Below are 18298 nucleotides of genomic sequence, written 5' to 3' on the forward strand. Positions count from 1 at the left end.
AAACATGCTAACTTATTTCTTTCACCCTATTTAATGATAGTGTTTTAAACTGACCTTCTAAGCAAAAAAAAAAAAAAAAAAAAAAAAGGACACAAACTAGCAAACAAAATAAAAAACCCTACAGAGTTATGTTATGCATAGTAATAATTCTTGGTCAGGTTGATGCTGGTCTGACTATACCACACTAATTTAGGAAGACTATAATACTTCAGAAATTAAATAGTATGGAGATGACTGAGCAAACTAAATATGAACTGATTTAAGCAGTGAGAGCGGTGAGGTGTTGCTGCTGCTGACAGTGACAGTGTTGATTATATTTAAACAGGATAAAAAAACATGAATGGCAGTTTAAATTTTCTTCTTTCTGTGCCTATGTTATAACCTAAGGTGGACACGTGTGTTATTCCAGGTAAGAAAGTTGGATGTGGGCTCTCAAGATAGGAACAAGGAAAACCTAGTGAATGGATAGGAGATGGGCAATGATGAATATAGATTTGTCTTGATAGAAAGTCTCAAGAAGAAAGTTGCCCCAAAATGTTACATTTTTGCATAGATAAGTAACTAGCATGGGCATCAGTACGTGCATTATGAAAATGATAAATGTTAACCGTGGCACTTCAGAATATCAACAGTAAGGACGGTGCAAGATTCCATGATCGTGTACACAGGCAGAAGACAGAAAGGCTGTATGCTATCTTGGAAGAACTGTCCAGTACAATAATGGGTCTCTTCAATAAACTTAGCCCAAGGACTGATGTTCTTAAAGTGGCTTTAGGAATCCCCGGCCCAAGGCAAGCTGCCCCAAATGCGCTGTGGTGGGGTGCTGCACGTTTTGAACGGAAGTTGCGTGAGAACGGCTGGCGCAGGAACGTCCTCACCTCTGCCGTCCGAAAGCGGACCTAAGCCTCCGATGTGGAAGGCACCCTGCGCCAGGAGGCACAGGCACCCTATCATCAGAGCCAGGGACTCAGGGCCAAGCACCCTGAAGAAATAAACTCTGTTACTTCCCACTTTCTTATCCTAAACTTTGTACTGTCAATTGCTCACAGGTTTATTGTGCTTCTGTATAAAAAGTACAAAAACTGCCTGCCTCGGTCCCTTCTTAGGCCCCTGATCTGTGAGACCTTTGTGTGGACACAATTAAATTGCATTCTCTTCTGCTAATCTGCCCCACATCAATTTAGTTCTTTTTTTTTTTTTTTTTCTGTCTTTTGTCTTTTTAGGACCACACCCACAGCATATGGAGGTTTGCAGGCTAGGGGTCCAATCAGAGCTGTAGCTGCTGGCCTATACCACAGCCACACACAGATACACAAGATCCAAGCCTCATCTGCGACCTGCACCACAGGTCACGGTAACACCGGATCCTTAACCCACTGAGCAAGGCTAGGGATCGAACCCTCAACCTCATGGTTCCTAGTCGGATTCTTTAACCACTGAGCCATGACGGGAACTCCTCAATGTAATTCTTATATGCATTTGTTTGTTTTGTTTTTTAGATTCTAGATATAAGCTATAAAGAATATTTGCCTTCCTCTGATTATTTCACTGAGCATAATACTTTCTAGGTCCATCAGCATTGTTGCAGGTGGCAGAATTTCGTTCTTTTGTATCCCTGAACAGTATTCCAAGAAAAAGACATAAAAAGAATCTAGGTTGGAAGGGAAGTCGTTTTTATATGGCTTCCCTGATTCTAAATACTAGTTGTTACAGAGGCAACTGCCACTAGAAAGCTGAGAGAGATACACTGCTCAGAAAGAGACTGGTCATGACTAGAGAGGCAGAGAAGGTACAGTATGATGAGCGGGGCCTGTGGTTGCTTTTCTCATGTACATAGCGTGTTATTTTAGTGTTAATGTGATTCGTCTACCAGTTATGTTATAGGTATTACCTTCATTTTCTACTTTTTATGATGACATATCTGAGTGTTTTCTCTCACATCTGCTTGGTTTTTACAACCCAGCAAGCAGTGGGCTTCATCACAAAGGCAGGGAGAAGTGCCTACTGACCATGGTCACATAATGTGTGAGGGAGCCTCTCACCAAACAGGTGCAGGGTAGCAGCAGCATCATGGGTGTGAAGGCGAGGACCACGCAAGTGCTGGGAAGTGCAAGTGGTGAGGGCCTGGAGGCAGCCGTCCTGAGATGCAGCGCTTGCTACAGTTTTCAGGATCGGTATGTAATAAAGAATGAGAAGAGTAAGATTCTTAAAAATTGATAAAAAGGAACAATTGAAATTAATTTTTTTGTGCTACAAAGACGCTCTTGAGAAAGTGAAAAGAAAACCCACAGGTTGGAAGAAAATGTTTGCAAATGAATGTCTGTTAAGGGGACTCATATGCAGAAGGTGTAAGTAGCTCTTAAAACTCAGTAATAAAAAGACAAAGGAGACCGCATTATCAATTTGTAGTCCTTAAGGAAATGCAGATCAAAACCATCAGACCATTCACACCTATAGAATGGTTACATTCACAAGATAAAGAATAATGTGTTGATGCTGTAACGGAAAAATCTCAATCATCTATGTTGTCAAAGGGACTAGAAGACATTGCAGCAGCTTTGGAGAATAGTCTCCCAAATGCTAAAAAAATAGAGTTATCACATGACCTACTCTTAGGTGTCTACACAAGAGGATGGAAACCTGTCCTCACTTGTATGTGAATGCTTATCACTGCCTTACTCACAACAGCCAAACAACAGGGGATCAGCATCCATCAACTAGTGACCAGACTGCTGCCCTGGAGTGAAAAAGAACAGCAACAGCATATGCCACATGTGCAGTCCGGCGCTCTGTGCTTGCTGGCCTGGGAAATGCACAAGGGACAAGAAGGGGCATCTTGTACATTGTACCCCCAGTGTAACCTGTGAGAGGTTCCCTAGAAACTGGTCACTGCTTCGATAAATAAATATTCATTCTTTAACCATTTAGGAAAAAAGAATGTCACATACCCTGAAGACTTGGCAGCAATAAAAATAAAGTGCTGATATGTGCTGCCACATGGATGAACCTCAAACAAAAGACGTTATAGTTAAAGTCAGGAACAAAAGCACATGCTTATGTGGTTCTATTTGTGTGAAATATTGGCTGGAGAATCTAGAGTGCAGGACAGCAGAAAAGCCGTCACCTAGGATGGGAGATGGGGATAAAAAAAAATCTTTAAATAAGAACAAGGTTTATGGGGGGGTGGGATTGGGTGATTTTATTTTTGGTACCTTTTCTGAACAGCAAGTCTGAAGTTCATTTAAAATAAAGTTTAAATAGTTAATTTCTGCCACTGCACAAACCCGGTCCCTGGTAAGTTTTCCGTTGCTTTTCTAAAGCAAAGGATACTTGCAGTACCCAGGTGAAGCCACTGTCACACGGTTTTGACACCCTCATTTCCCTCCTTAAAACACCTTCCCGTTTGGCTTCATTGACGCCATGTTCCCTTAATATTTTTTTCCTTCTTTTTCAGATTATTTTCGGTAATTCCGTTGTACCCTGTTATACTGTTCAAGCTTTTCAGGGTACGCCTACTGTTTCCTTTCCAACACACTCACCCCCATGACCCCAAAACCGTATTCATGACCTTCACTTCCAAGTTCATTTTCCAAGGGCACTTTTATCATCAGAGCCCTGACATGTACATCAAACCCCAGACTGGCTGTCTCTTCTTAGATGTATAAGAAGTCAAATAAATACATTTTTACAACTACATTTAAAACCCACACCTTCCTTATCTCAGGACACGGCTGTGTGATGGCTGTAGTCCTTGCAAAATTCTAAACATGACTGGCACCTCCTTTTCTCTTGTCCTGATATTGTCTCCGTCCCCAAATCTTTTGATCCCCCCAATTAAACAGACGTTATGGACGTTCACATCTTGCAACTCCCTGAGCTGACCCCTTCTCAGCTCGAAGTGTTGAAGACTCTTTGACCTAGTTTTCTGCTGTCAAGTCTGGTCCTCAGCTATTCGGTAGCAGGACTGATGCTCTTAGTGTTTGATCATTTCACCATTTTAACTGCAATTCCTTAGCAGTTGCATCCTGCCCTGATTGATCAATTTATCATGTAATTTTACTTTGTAAATCCCTTGAAAGTTTGAGTTTGTCCGGGGATCATACCTAATCACTTTGCTCTGGCCTACAGACTCCGCAGTTCTGCCTTCTCTTCTGCGTCATCTCCTTCTACTTATATCCTTGCACTCTCAACTCTGGGACTTTTTACATGCCAATAACTTTCATCAATTACTAAAGCTGTCCTGGGGATGAGCCCTTCTTCTTCTTCTGTTCTTTCTCAGAAACCCTTTTCCTCCCCTCTTTTTGGCCACGGTCTGAGGTGTCAAGTATCACGACTGCCTTTGAGTAAAACTTGAACCTTCAGCACATCTGTTCACGGTAGGGAGCCCACTTTATGGTACTGACCTTTAAAAGCCTGTTTTATCCCATCCGCCCCAGTTTTCAGGAGGCTGAGGCGTATCTGTCTTGCATGTCCATCCTGCTTAACACTCTGTCTCCAGAATTAACCACAGTCACTGTCAAACGGGTGTTGAAGAAATGAAGAATGGAACTCTAGGATTCAGATAGCAGAGGTGAAAACCCCTGAACTTATGATTTTCACTCTATTGTATGATAATGTTCAAGATATCTGGCCTGGAGTGAACAGTTAATGATTACCTCCTAAGCGTAAAGAAGGAAGCAGGAAATACAGAGAAATACAGGGTGGAACTGCTCTGACTTAGACCAAGAAAGCCTGATAGAGAGAGAGGTGGAAATAGGCTCATTAAAACATTACGTGTAATGTTTGTTTGTTGATTTGGCACTATCAGAAGATTTAATGAGTGAATGGAAAGGAAGATACTTAGAAATACTAAATATATGTATTATATTTCATATTTAGCATGCACATCTCCTGTAATGTGTTTTGCAAATTTACAACTAAGTTTGTGTGTCCCTTGAAGACGTAGGAAACATTAGAACTGTTATGTAACTACCTTTTCGTATTTGCTGTATCCCAACTGTCTATCAGAGACTAAGGGGCTATTTGGCCATTTGAAGTTTTGTTTCTTTTTGATAACTATTACTGTGTTTCTTCTTTCCATGGAGGTTATTCCAGCTATCAGGCGAGTAGTTTTAGCTCCCCTCCCTGCCTGTAATGTACTAAGAGACTCCTTTTAATCGCTTATAAGTAAGAAAGCGGAATAGCAAGTTTTTAGAATTATTAACAAATTATTAGTAGTGAGAGTGATAATAAAAATATGCATTTTATTCGCAAAATACTTATTCTCTCACTTTTGAGTACTGGGTTGCATCGAGGATGGCTAGGTTGTGAGAAAGGTGGCTTCTAACTGATGGTAAATTAACATGAAATTTGTTTTCATCTTGTGTCTTTTTCTCGCTTCATGACTCTGGGGCAGCAATTAGAGATTTATACAGAAAATTAATTGCCCCACCATTTGTCTTTTAAGGAAGAGGAAGAAAGGCCATAACAATCATGAAGTATTCTGAAGACACAATTTTAATGGTTTTGCTATTAATTAATCCTTCAGTTAAGATGTGCAGAAAATTTTGTAGCACATTTGAAATGCTCCCGAGGAGAGGGAATATAAGATACAAAACTATTAAAATAGCTTTACCTCAAAACTTACTGGTATGGCGATTTCTGTTTTCCTTTCCAAGCGCCCCAATATCCACGCACCCTAAGAATAGCAGAGCTGAAAGTGTGTCTGCAGGATTTCAGCGACTGCACTTCAGAGTGAAGAGTGCTTTACAGCAGACTGGCCAATTGCTGTCAACAGCCTCCCCTTGGGGGTTACAGACGGTTCCCTCAGGGGTTAAGGGAAGTCATTGCCAACAAGTTTTGCAATGAGCTGTAAAAAGAGTCCTGTGTTTCTGAGCCATCTTTGGCCCTGTCTAAGCGTGGCTCCTTTAGACTCTGATTGCTCCGTTGGCTGAGCCACGCCTAAAGTGCAGGAGGGGGGAAAAAAAGAGGCCCTTTAGAGAATTCTCTCATCCTGGTCTCTGGAGCTGACCCCTTTGGAGTCAAATGAGGCAAAACCCTAGCATCTGTGTGTTAGAACAAATGTGTGCAGACCGGGAAGGGCTTGCCAGGCAGTGAGCCAGGGGACACTCAAGTACAGATGCCAGGAAGAGGAAGATGGACATTGGGCACCACAGGCCGACAAGCATGTGTTTTAATTTACTATATAAAGAAATTATAGCAGTGTGAGAAAGGAGGAGTCTTTGTGACATGCTAAGACATTTCAACCTGCTTCGACGTCTCCTGTGTAGCATTTTCGCTTCCGTGTCTGGCATATTCCGCTTAGCATAACATCCTCCCGACGCATTCATGTTGTCACGAATGACAGGATTTCTTTTTGAAGGCTGAATAATATTCCACTGTAGACACATACCACACTGTCTGTATGCATTGACTGTTTATGGGCATTTAGGCTGCTCCCATGCCTTAGCTGTTGTGAATATGAGAATTCAGGAATCTATTTAAAATTCTATCTTCATTCTTCAGGTATATACCCAGAAGTGGGACTGACGGGTCCTATGGTAGTTCTAGTGTTAATTTTTGAGGACTCTCCATGTGGTTTTCCCAAGTGGCTGCACCAGTTTACATTTTCACCAGCAGTGTGCGAGCTTTGTCCATAACTCTGGCCAAAGACTTCTGCCGTTTAAGAGCTAAATGGTCAAACCATTTTTGAAATTAATATTGAGAAGGAGAAGAAGACAGCAAAATCCTGGCATGGTCTAAAAGTGAACCTGAGAATGGACTAGCGTCTCCCATATCTGGAATTACGTGAATTCCCTCGTGAATGTTTCATTCTTGCCAGGGGTCCTCCTAAAAGTGTAACTCCGTTGTTCATTCACCCTTTTATTTAATACAAACCGAATACCTAATATGTAGAATGTGCTGCATTAAGGAAAGGTAACACAATTGTCAAGAGTATATAAAGAATACCTTTCCTTGTGGAGATGATATTTAGTGGGGATTTTCCTAAGATATGTCTAATATCCCTGAATTCCAAATATGTCCTTCACACTCTTTACCAGAAATTTCCCGAAACCCTCAGGCAAAGCCTCAGGTGCATTTTATACATTTGTAAAGTCCCTACGTTACCCTTTAGGGTCCCTTTTCCATTTCAAACAACGGGTCCCCTCTTGAGCCTTACGTGTTATGAGACATTCTTCCAAAACCGAGACTGTATATAAGTCATATTTCCATGTCCAGGGTCCTCAGGTGTGTTTAACATGATACTCAGTGACTTGGCTTCATGAAACGTAAGGCAGTGAGAGCACAGTGACGTCTTCCCAGAACAGCCTGTGGAAGACGATGCTGCGTCTCTCCTGCTTCCCCTCCTCGCGGTGGAATGCACTCTATTTCCGCGGCTCATCAGCAACCTCTGCCTGCCTCTTCTCTCTCTGCCAAAGACCTCATGATCCTGGGACGCTGACGGCCCCCCCCGCCAGAGCAGAAGAGGCGCAGCATCCTCAGTCGGATCTGCTTGGTCTTAACGGTGTAGACAACGGGGTTGAGCACTGGAGGGGTGAGAAAGTGCAGGTAGGAGAGCAGCACACGGCTGGACGGGGAAGCCCGCCTCCCAAATCTGTGGACCATGGACAGGCCGATCATGGGCGAGTAGAAGAGCAGGACGGCACCCGTGTGGGAGACCCACGTGTGGAGGGCTTGGAGGCGCTCGGCCTTGGAGGCGATGGAGAGCACCGTGTGGAGGAGGAGCCCGTAGGAGAGGACGGTGAGCACGGCGTCCAGCCCCAGCGTGGACAGCACCACGAAGAGACCGCAGGCGCTGTTGAGGCGGGTGTCGGCGCAGGCCAGCTTCATGACATCGGGGTGCAGGCAGTAGGAGTGGGACAGCAGGCGATGCCTGCAGTAAGGCAGCGTCTTCAGCATGATGGGGGCCGGACGTGGAGGCCCGCGCTGCGCAGCACGACGGCCAGGCCCAGCCCGGCCACCCTGCGGCCCGTGAGGATGGCGCCGTAGCGCAGGGGCCTGCCGATGGCCACCAGACGGTCAAAGGCCATGGTCAGCAGCACGGAGGACTCCATGACGGAGAAGGTGTGGATGAAGAAGAGCTGGGCCAGGCACACATCCAGCGCCACCTCCCTGAGACCCAGCAGGTACAGGGGAGCAGGGTGGGCAGCGTGGAGGCAGACAGGCCCAGGTCGGTCACGGCCAGCATGGACAGGAAGTAGTACATGGGCCGGTGCAGGGAGGGCTCTGACCTCACCACCCACAGGATCAGGCCGTTTCCTGCCAGCGAGGCCACGTACATGGCGCCCAGTGGGATGGAGAGCCAGGCGTGCACAGCCTCAAGGCCCGGGAGGCCGGTCAGGAAGAAGGAGAGGCCTGTGCGGTTGGAGTCGGACATGGGGACCGGAGGGCCAGCTCTGCGGGCAGAAGTGTGGTCACAGGACCTGGAAGCAAAGGACTGCTGGATCAGAACCTGTTCTATGAACCAAGACCCTGCAAAGACTCCTCAGGAGGATTTTCTGATAACCACGACCTTTTCATTTGTCTGAGGACTCTGCTTAGTTAATAGGTCGGGAAGCCTTTAGCAACAAAAAGTTAGCTGGAATGATTGGAAGAAATCAGTGGTGCACACGTGGTGAGCCTGGCTCTGGAGCCGCACAGCCAAACTGACCCCCCATCCGCATGTGCATCCTGGTTTTTGAAGGGCACTGGGGTGGTGCGGGTTCCACCTCCACACCTGACGTGGTGAGTTAGGAACTCTTGGTTCCAGCATAGCCAGTGCCTCTGATCTGAAACCGGGATCCACGTGGCCTCACTTGTCAGGATTTCCTGCATATGCCTTTCAATAGGTTCTTTTCCCCTGTGGTGATGACGAGACTTTTTTAGAGAGATACCCTCTTTCACCGTTACAGCTGATCAGAGTGGATTCCTTTAACACGTCAGTCCATCTGTGCGAGCGCACAGGTACAAGCTTTTCCCACGTGCAGTTTTTTTTTCTTTAATTAAAAAAATTTTTTTCTGTCTTTTTGCCATTTCTTGGGCCACTCCCGTGGCATATGGAGGTTCCCAGGCTAGGGGTCGAATCGGAGCTGTAGCCACCAGCCTACGCCGGAGCCACAGCAACATGGGATCCCAGCCGTGTCTGCAACCTACACCACAGCTCGTGGCAACGCCGGATTGTTAACCCACTGAGCAAGGGCAGGGATCGAACCCGCAACCTCATGGTTCCTAGTCGGATTCGTTAACCACTGCACCATGGCGGGAACTCCTCACACATGCAGTTTAAGGTGCCGAGCCACGGCAAACGTGTTAGACACGTATCCAAACAGGACTCATTCTGTAACGAGCTGTGCTGTGGAACATGGAACAAAAGAGTATCCAAGAGATACTTCAAAGATCATCAGTAACTCCTCAGCCTTAAGCACATGAGAATATGTAAACTAGAAAAGGACAGATGGATATTTGCGGAGGAATCAGGATTTAGAGCCCCTTCTGAAGCCATTTCTGGGGAAAAACAACAATGGGGCGGTAGATGGTCTGCCATCCCTCTGTCCTCTCCCTGCTTCCCTCCCGCCTCTCAGCTCCCTTCCTGTGTCCAGTCCAGTAGGAGTTTGAATGTTTGAGAATACACTGAAAGCGAACTCAGTGTGAAGGCTCTTCATCTTCCCTGATTATCATGAACGAAGGAAGGAGATTTCTGGAGTTTTCCAGAAATACGAAACATTAAAGAAGAACAACAGGAAGGTTGGCTTAATTTGGAGGAATCTTGGTTGATGGTTTATTCAGGGGTTTTTCTTTTCAGGGGACATTAACGTTATCACGTGTCCTTTTTTACGTCGTGGGAAACCCAATCGGTATTAATTACTCTGTCTGTGTAAGTTAGGTCCACGTAGTTCAGAGTGCTGTCACTTGATGGGACAGCAGGGATTGCAGGGAAGGGAAGGTGGGGGTGCAGGTGGCATATTCTCTTCTGTGCTAAATATTTTAATGAATGGGTCTGTGGACCCTGGGCTAGTGGTAGCAGCAGCATATGAGAACTTGTAGGAAGTACAAATTATTTGGCCCAACTCCAAACCTATGGAATAAAGGTTTCCTGAATTGAAGCCCAGAATCGAGGTGTTTTACCAAACCCTCCAGCTGATTCTGAGGCACATCAAAGTCTGAGCGTCCCTGTGGAGCAGCCTTGGGGATGGTACTGTTTGGGCATCGGATGGGAGGAATGCTGTGGAAGCAAGGAAGTGGGAGAGACGCACAGGGTGTGAGTTAAGAGAAAGGAACGCCCTAGACAGAGAAGAAGTCGTGCCCTCAGTGCTAAGCTCTGACATGGGGTCCAGAGGGCACGCAACTAAAAGCACAGATTCTCCCATTGAGATGCGCCAGATGATTATAAAACTAAGGATACTATTTTCTTTATGATTTACCCGAAAAGTACCAAATTGGTACAGAGGTAATCTGTCCACTAGGGTCTGCTGCTCTCCAAAGTTGGATAAGCTGTTTTACCCCCTTTCTGTATAGATTTTTGAATCTCTAGTCAATTACTGACAAACGGAGCAAATGTGAAATATGGTGAAGGAAGGTTTGAAGACATGAAGAGAGAAGAATTGCGCATTCAGATTGGGTTCAGTTGCTGTCTAGGAATTCTCCATCCTGTCTTCACCCTGCAGTTTACTTAAAATTAGAGGAAAATCTTTAACCTTGCTTTAGCAAACTGGAAGAGCCTTCATTTCACCCATAGGTTTCACATGCAGAAGTAAAAATACAGTGAATGCCCACAATGTAAGCAGAGTCAGGGTTCCTGGTGTCATTTCCTTACTTAGCCTTTGAGAAAATGGAACTTTGAAAAGATGCATTTAGATGCTCATATGTGTGGAACATATGTTTTTTATGTTACACTAAGCCAACTGCCTAGAAGAGGAAGAGTTTTGTGAGTTTGTATGTATGTACAGGTGTTTGTATGTGATTTTTCATGTTTTTATTTTTAAGGGATGCTCGTTGAGGGAAGGGATTTAGTGACAAAAAGCAGAAGAATATAGTGAAAAAGTCTGAGCACCCGTTTCTGGTCCAGGCTTCAGCACACAACAGTAAAAAATAAACAAAACCATGCGGACAAAACTTGGATTTAAGCAAGAGCAATTTCCCCCAAAGAGTCAAAAATGCGCTATAAAGTTCTTCCTCATCAAAACTCTTTCGTCTCATCAGCAGAGTTTCAATCAGATGAAAACCTGTAGCATCATGGAGTAGACCAAGTGGGGACCCATGCTGGATATTCTGATGCCAACATATATATATATATTTGGTGTTGCATTAGGATTCAGATTAGTAGCAGTAAGAGAGAATATTCTGCCATGTTAGTAATAAGAAATCATTGGAGAGTGGGCTTCGTGTTTGCAAAGGCTCCTCCTCTCACACTCCATGCTTATACTCCCATGTACCTGCTGATTGCTCTTATCCTATCCTCTAGAGACTAGAAAGGGGTCGAGTGTATGAATGCTCATTGTAGACCCACCTCAGAGGTTTGTTTGATAATAAACCCAGACAGTGGATGGATGGATTCCTAGTGTTGTGTAAAGTACTTAGACAATAAAGAGTACTCATTAATATCTGTCCATCCTCTAATTTTTCCAAACTGACTCACTGTGCTCACAATGCGAAGCTCACGAGCTTTCTAAAAAGGGTTTATTCAAAGATTTACAAATAATTGCAGTGCATCTTGATCGCCCAGGTGTATCAGTTCGCATCACCATTCTGTTACCTTCCACCTTGTGAGGAGAGACAGACCGTCCTTGCAAAGTGTCTGCACAAACTGGCATCCCCTACATCATTCTCTTCCTCCGGCTTTTCCTCGTTTCAGCTGGGCTCCCTCCAGGACACAGAATCCCACTGCCTAGAAATGCAGGCACACATATATCAGGCTGGACGTCAGACGGGGGACGCTTGTTGGCGCGTGATCAGCTCCTACCTGCTCAGTTAGTTGGTTGTAGCCATTATGACAGCCCTTCGGAGGCGTTCCCCAGGACACCCATCCAGTAGCTCCTCGCTTCACTTGAAGAGGAAGGAAGAGCTCCTTTTCTGCCTCTACGTCTTCAACATACTGTTCTTTTTCAGAGCCTGAACGTAACACACACTCACGATGTCCTTAAAGGAGCAGCAGTGCGGAACCCGGGTAGGTGGCTTCACTCCTTTCCACTCCGAACCCCAGGCTGCTGGCTTACCCACAAGCAGACGAGATCTGAGAACACCTTTCATCCCTCTCTAGGGTCTATTCCTGTATACTCTCTCTGGATGCACACTTGGGGCTTTGGGGAAGCAACCGCCTTTAACCATGTCAGTGCCAAACACGTTTTGCAATGGGCTCTAATGAGACTCAGTGTAACTGGAAATTCCTTAGACCTGCCCAAGTCTGCACGTTTCAGTGACTAAGCCCCCTTCAGTGTGATTGAGCAGAAATTGGCCTGTTTGAGAATACAAGCTTCAGCGTCAGACTCAAGTTAAAGATGGACTCCCCTGGGAATTAAATAGGGTACACAAGCTCTTTGAGTCTAATTCTTCACGTCTGTAAAATAAAACATCGCTGCCATTAAGAGGTCATGGGTATGTGATTAATATCGATGGCCATGGGGTTAACGTGTGTGCATTGGAGTCTCCACTCTGCCACTTCAAGCTCAGACTACTGGGGTATGTTCTTTAAGCTCTCAATGACTCGGTTTCCTCATTTGTGAAATTGGAATAGTGAAAGAAACTAATTCATCATGTCGTTTATATATACCTGCAATACCCTGGCCAACTGTCAACAAATATTTCGCCCGTATTACTAATATATGATGCAGTGTCATCGGAGAACATGCGGGTAAAAGGGGGAAGTGACTTTGGAAGATGGTGTTTTGACTGGACATTGTAAGTTTAAAGATAAAAAGAACTGCATATACACAGTGTTTGTGAGTTTGTAAATTTTTTTCCCAGCAAGAATGTGGATTCATGATTTTGAATCTACTCTTATATCATAAGGGATGAAGTGATGAGCAGATGCATTGCAGATAACAGTACCCAGATTTTTCACTGTCAGAGAAAGAAATTACCAAATAAGAAAACGTGTATTTAAGATGGTATAAGAAAGCGATCCTTGCGATTGATAATTCGAATTGAGTAAAAGGTCAGGAGAAGAATTAAGGCATTTGAGGCTGAAAGAAAGGGACACCGGATGTCAATTTGGACGTTTGCTGAGGAGCACAGAGTGTTATCACGTGAGTGCGCGTAGAACTAAATCTAGGTTTTCTCGTCTAGTATTTTATGTACACGGTAATGTACTACACAGTGCAAACCATGATGTATCCGCAAAATGAAATATAATTCAGAGATAAAAAAGGAACCCTGCCTGCACCCATGGACAGATCTCAGTACCATCACGCTGAGAGAAGAAACGCTAGGCGTAATGGATAGGACCATTTTCTTGATTGTGGTGATGATTTCACAGGTGCCTACATGTGTCAAATTTCTCACGCTGTGCCCTGTAAACATGTACGATTTTTAGATGTCGGTTATGTCACACAGCTGTAACATTTGAAATAAATGTTAGGGAAACAGATCTGCACGAGGTATTGGGAGGTCCTGAGGGTTAGCTGACCTCACAGCCTTGCAGAGGGTAGCAACGGGGTCCTCAGTCCCTCGCTGGGGTCTCTCTGTGCGGCATGCGGCTGGAGACGGGTGTCAACGGAGAAAGAGGCTTGGATGTTTCAGGCTGGGGTACCAGATGGAATGATGGTCAGATGCTAAAAGCCACATGTGTTCGTGGACTCTTCAGTCCTTACGTGTTTGTTCGAGTGTGGGGTCTGTCGAGATGAAGTCACATCAGGAGAGGCCGTAATTGCCGCAGTTAAGTGTTTCATCTTCTTGTCTGCACTTAGAACGCATCGCTTCAAAGACACATCTCTTTGCAGCCCGTTAACCAAATGGACCCATCCTTCTTTGTGTCCTTCCAGTAATCTGTGCTGCCTACCAATGGGGCACCTTGATTTACTGGAGAATTATGTGTTTATGGTCCCATTTCTCCAACGATGTTAACTTTCATACTGAAGAGGAATATTTCAATTTGTTTTATTTATACCTTGGGAAGTGGCCCAGCATCGATGAATAAATATGCTTAAGGAATTTCCATGTGTGGGAAAAATGAGATCTTGGTAATATTCTCCTCTTTTCCTTTCCATCACAAAATTTTAAATAACTGCAATTACAATTTGAGTGACCGACTTGACCTAATGGATCCGTGTCATCAGAGAAGTTAGCTGAAGACACCATCCAGAAATAAAAAGTCGACGACAAAGCGAGCAAATCTCTTTCTCTAGCTTTGGTCTGTTTACGAAAACCTAGTCAATTCCCATTAAAAAGAGTCTTCCCGGATGACTACCCTGTTCACTTTTAAAGTTTTCCTTGGAATTCAGAGAAAATTCGGTTGCGTGCCATTCCCACTATGTGGCACGGTAGTTTATGTGGGCACAGACTCTTCCAGGATGTGTCAGAAGTGGGGAGCAGTGCTTTAACTACATCCAGAGTCTGGAGAACTGGATGAACCTTGTTTAAGGATGAACCTTAAATAATCAAAAGAAAAAGAAAAACAGTGAGCTGAACGCTTTTATCAGACAGTCAGAATAAGAATACTGGGATAATGTGGTGGCAGTGGTGAGGTTACGTTCAGGAAAGGCTGCAGAGGAAGCTTGAATGGTAATAATTTATTATTTCTTTACTTAGGCGATATTTACACGGAAGTTCATTTTACAAAAATGTGTCAGATTGCACATTTCTTCCCATGCCGTTTTCTGTATGTGTTTTATAGTCCACTGTGATGTATTTTAAAATGATTTGACAAGAGAAAAACCAAGACCATTTGTACACATTATTTTTAAGGGGCTTACCTATGAGCCAAAGGGGAAGTTAGATTACCTGGTGATGGCCGTGTGATTCATCAAATTTTATCGGAGAAAGAGAGGGTCTTAACTATGTTTTAAACTGTTGCAGAGCAGCTGGTGTGAAAGGAGTCTCTGGAGGGAACTGTTTCTAGTTCCGGAAGTATAGCAGGTTCACGTTCGGTGAGGAAGTCGTATTAATTTCCCGTTGCTGCCAGAACAAATCCCTGCAGCCTCCTGGCGTAGAGCAACACAGTATTGTTGGCTCACAGTTCTGGAGAGTAAACCTCCACAGTGAATCTCACTGGGCTGACGCCGAGGTTCCCGCAGGACAAGCTCTTTCTGGAGGACGTGGAGACGAATGTGCTGTCTGGCCTTTTTCAGGTTCTAGGGAGAATTTGCATTACCCGGCTCGTGGCCTCATTCTTCTGCCTTCAAAACGATACGGTGTCTTCTCTTCTCTCTGACATCCAGCCTCCCTCGTACGAGAACCCTGTGATGAGGTCGAGTCCGATTCGAGAATTCAGGGTTATCTCCCCACCCCAAGATCCTTAACTCGATCCTTTTGCCTTGTAAGGTAACATGTCATTCACAGGTTAAGCTGTGTCATGGGCCGGGATTCAGACCACCAGGGGAACCTTAGAGGACACGACTTTGGTTGAAACAGCGGAATATAAGTCAAAGGCATTTTCTGCCGCTATGTGAGAAGGAAAGCCAGAGAATCTGAGTAGGGTCTTGGTTTTGCAGAAAGAGTAGGTACCATGAAAATAGTCCAGGAGGCCTCGCGCAGAGCTGGGTCCGAGGATGTTAAGAAGATGGGAAAAACGTGTAGAGTCCTCTGCTGGCCATTAGTGGTACTGCAAAGCAGGAGGCAGGGTTGACTGGAGGGATTCCTCTCTGGAGAGCTTTCTAACCCCAGAGGAATGTTGGCAACAGTGAAAATGAAAATATTTAAGGTGCATGTAACAATACGGGTAAATCTCATATATTCGTGAAAACAATTGAGTGACTTTTTGGAAAGCATTTTAAACAATGTTATATGGCATATTTATGCTTATTATGTATGCCTATGCATATGCTTGTTCTGTATACATATACATGAAATATTTTGATGAAAGAGGGAGGGAGAAATAAACAACAAACTCAAATTTGTGTGGTTACTGTAGGGAACTGAGTTTGAGATCTGTGATTCAGCAAGAAATCTTTTCCTTTGTTGTAACTTGTTTTACTTAAAATACTTGGACTCAGTTGTGGCAAAATGTTATAATTCAGTAGAACTGAGTAGAGAAAGACATGTGGGTTTGTTTTATTATCTCCATCTTTTGTATGCTTGAAATATTTTCTAATACTAACAATAATAGTAATATATGAATTAAAGGGACTGGGGGAGTTCCTTGGTGGCTCAGCGGGTTAAGGATCTGGGGTTGTCCCTGCTGTGGCATCTGTTCAACCCCTAGCCTAGGACCTCCTGCATGCTGTGGGCATGGCCAAGGAGAAGGAAAAAAAGAATTGCATGGAGGGTAAAATGGAACATCTCAGAGAATATTAAAATAAACTCATTCAAAATAAGTATAGTTTGATCTTTGAACATGGGAGGTTACAGTTTTCTCCTCTGATATTGGAAGGATTCGATGGCATGTGTAGCTCTAGATTCTTTTATGTTGTGAAAGTGAAGGTTGTGAACATTTGAAATGGCAACGTTTGATGATCAAAAAAAGCCATGGAGAGCTTAACCATGTATAATAGGCACCTATAGACCAAATCAATTAAAGATCATTAATTTTTAGTTATTGTACTATAAAAATCTAGTGTTATTCTTAATTAGAATTCAAAAGTACAGGTAGTATGGGTAGAAGATATGAAGATATTTAAATTTATTCCAAAGTTAAGTTGAAAGTTGAAAAGTGCAGGAGTTCCTGCTGTGGCACAGTGGAAACGAGTCCGTCTAGGAACCATGAAGTTGCAGGTTTGATCCCTGGCCTCGCTCAGTGGGTTAAGGGTCCGGCGTTGCCGTGAGCTGTGGTGTAGATTACAGATGCGGCTTGGATCTGGCATTGCTGTGGCTGTGGTGTAGGCTGGCAGCTGTAGCTCTGATTAGACCCCTAGCCTGGGAACCTCCTTATGCCGCAGGTGTGGTCCTAAAAAGTGGGGAAAAAATAAAGTTGAAAAGTATAAAACCCAAGAAAGAATTAATACTGATGGAGCTTTTTCTAGAGTATGTGCTTCCACAGCAAATATGAAAGGCAGTGAAATAACGAATGCTGGTTGTCATAGACTTAGACAAGGTCGGGTTTGAAGGACTCTGACCAGAGATCTCAAAGCCAAAGTCCAGATGCTGTGAGGTCAAGGAGGAGCATGCTTAAAGGTAGAATGCCATGCTGCAGATTGGCACGTTGGATTTATCCATTATACTTTATTTTCTAAATGGCAATTTTTAGAGTCTGGCAGTAGCATGTTGGTATACGAAATCATTGACATTTTCTGGTTCTATAGGACTTTTTTTTTTTTTTTTTTTTTTTTTTGGTCTTTTTCTAGGACCACACCCATGGCATATGGAGGTTCCCAGTCTAGGGGTCAAATCAGAGCTGTAGCCACCGGCCTACACCACAGCCACAGCAACTCAGGATCCGAGCCATACCTGCGACCTACACCACAGCTCACAGCAACGCTGGATCCTTAACCCACTGAGCAAGGCCAGGGATCGAACCTGCAACCTCATGGTTCCTAGTTGGATTTTTTAACCACTGAGCCACGCCGGGACCTCCTGGTTCTATAGATCTTTTCAACAGCAATGTTAGATATTCATTTGTTTGTTTCTTTCACACTGTCCCTACTTCAACATTAAGAAAAAAACCATATGAAGGCAAGAACTTTAATTCACAGTGTATCTCCAGTTCCTCAAAAAGTCACGGATGAAATAGATGTTTAGTAAAGAGCTATCACCCTGGCAAGGGAGATACATCTGATGATAACAACAAATATTTGACTCACTCTGTCCAAGAGGAAACATAAATCTTCAAATTTCTCTGACTGAAATATATGAACCACTGGACTAAAAAATAATGAGAGGAGTTCCTGCTGTCACTCAGCGGGTGAAGGACCCACTGTTGTCTCTGTAAGGATTCAGGTTTGCTCCTGGCCTCACTCAGTGGATTAAATCTGGCATCGCCACAAGCTGCTGTGTATTTAGGTCACGGATGCAGCTCAGATGGGGTGTTGCAGTGGCTGTGGCCAATGCCAGCAGGTGCAGCCCTGATTCAGCCTCTAGTCTGAGAACGTCCATATTCCACAGATGCCCATAAAGAGAAAACAAAGAGAAGAAAAGAAGTAGTGAGAATAGTGCCTTGTTTCACATTTTTAGTTTAATAAATAATGTTTCCTGTTTGGCATATATTCATTCAAAGCGTAGAATAGAAGTGGTT

At 44.1% G+C, this 18298-nt stretch overlaps 2 protein-coding genes across 2 annotated transcripts in view; one reads left to right on the forward strand and one right to left on the reverse strand.

The window, feature by feature from the left end:
- The window catches only part of LOC100515441 (olfactory receptor 52A5-like), a 202980-nt gene that overhangs the window by 136757 nt on the left and 47925 nt on the right, over positions 1 to 18298 (forward strand). The gene's annotated exons all lie outside the window — the stretch shown is intronic.
- Positions 7381 to 8377, reverse strand: LOC100513103 (olfactory receptor 51G2-like). Its single transcript, XM_013989475.2, is given in 3 exon segments — positions 7381 to 7913; positions 7916 to 8134; positions 8137 to 8377. Coding segments are annotated over 3 exon segments (993 nt in total).

This window comes from Sus scrofa, chromosome 9 (genome assembly GCF_000003025.6).
Source record: "Sus scrofa isolate TJ Tabasco breed Duroc chromosome 9, Sscrofa11.1, whole genome shotgun sequence".
In the NCBI taxonomy this organism is placed as follows: domain Eukaryota; kingdom Metazoa; phylum Chordata; class Mammalia; order Artiodactyla; family Suidae; genus Sus; species Sus scrofa.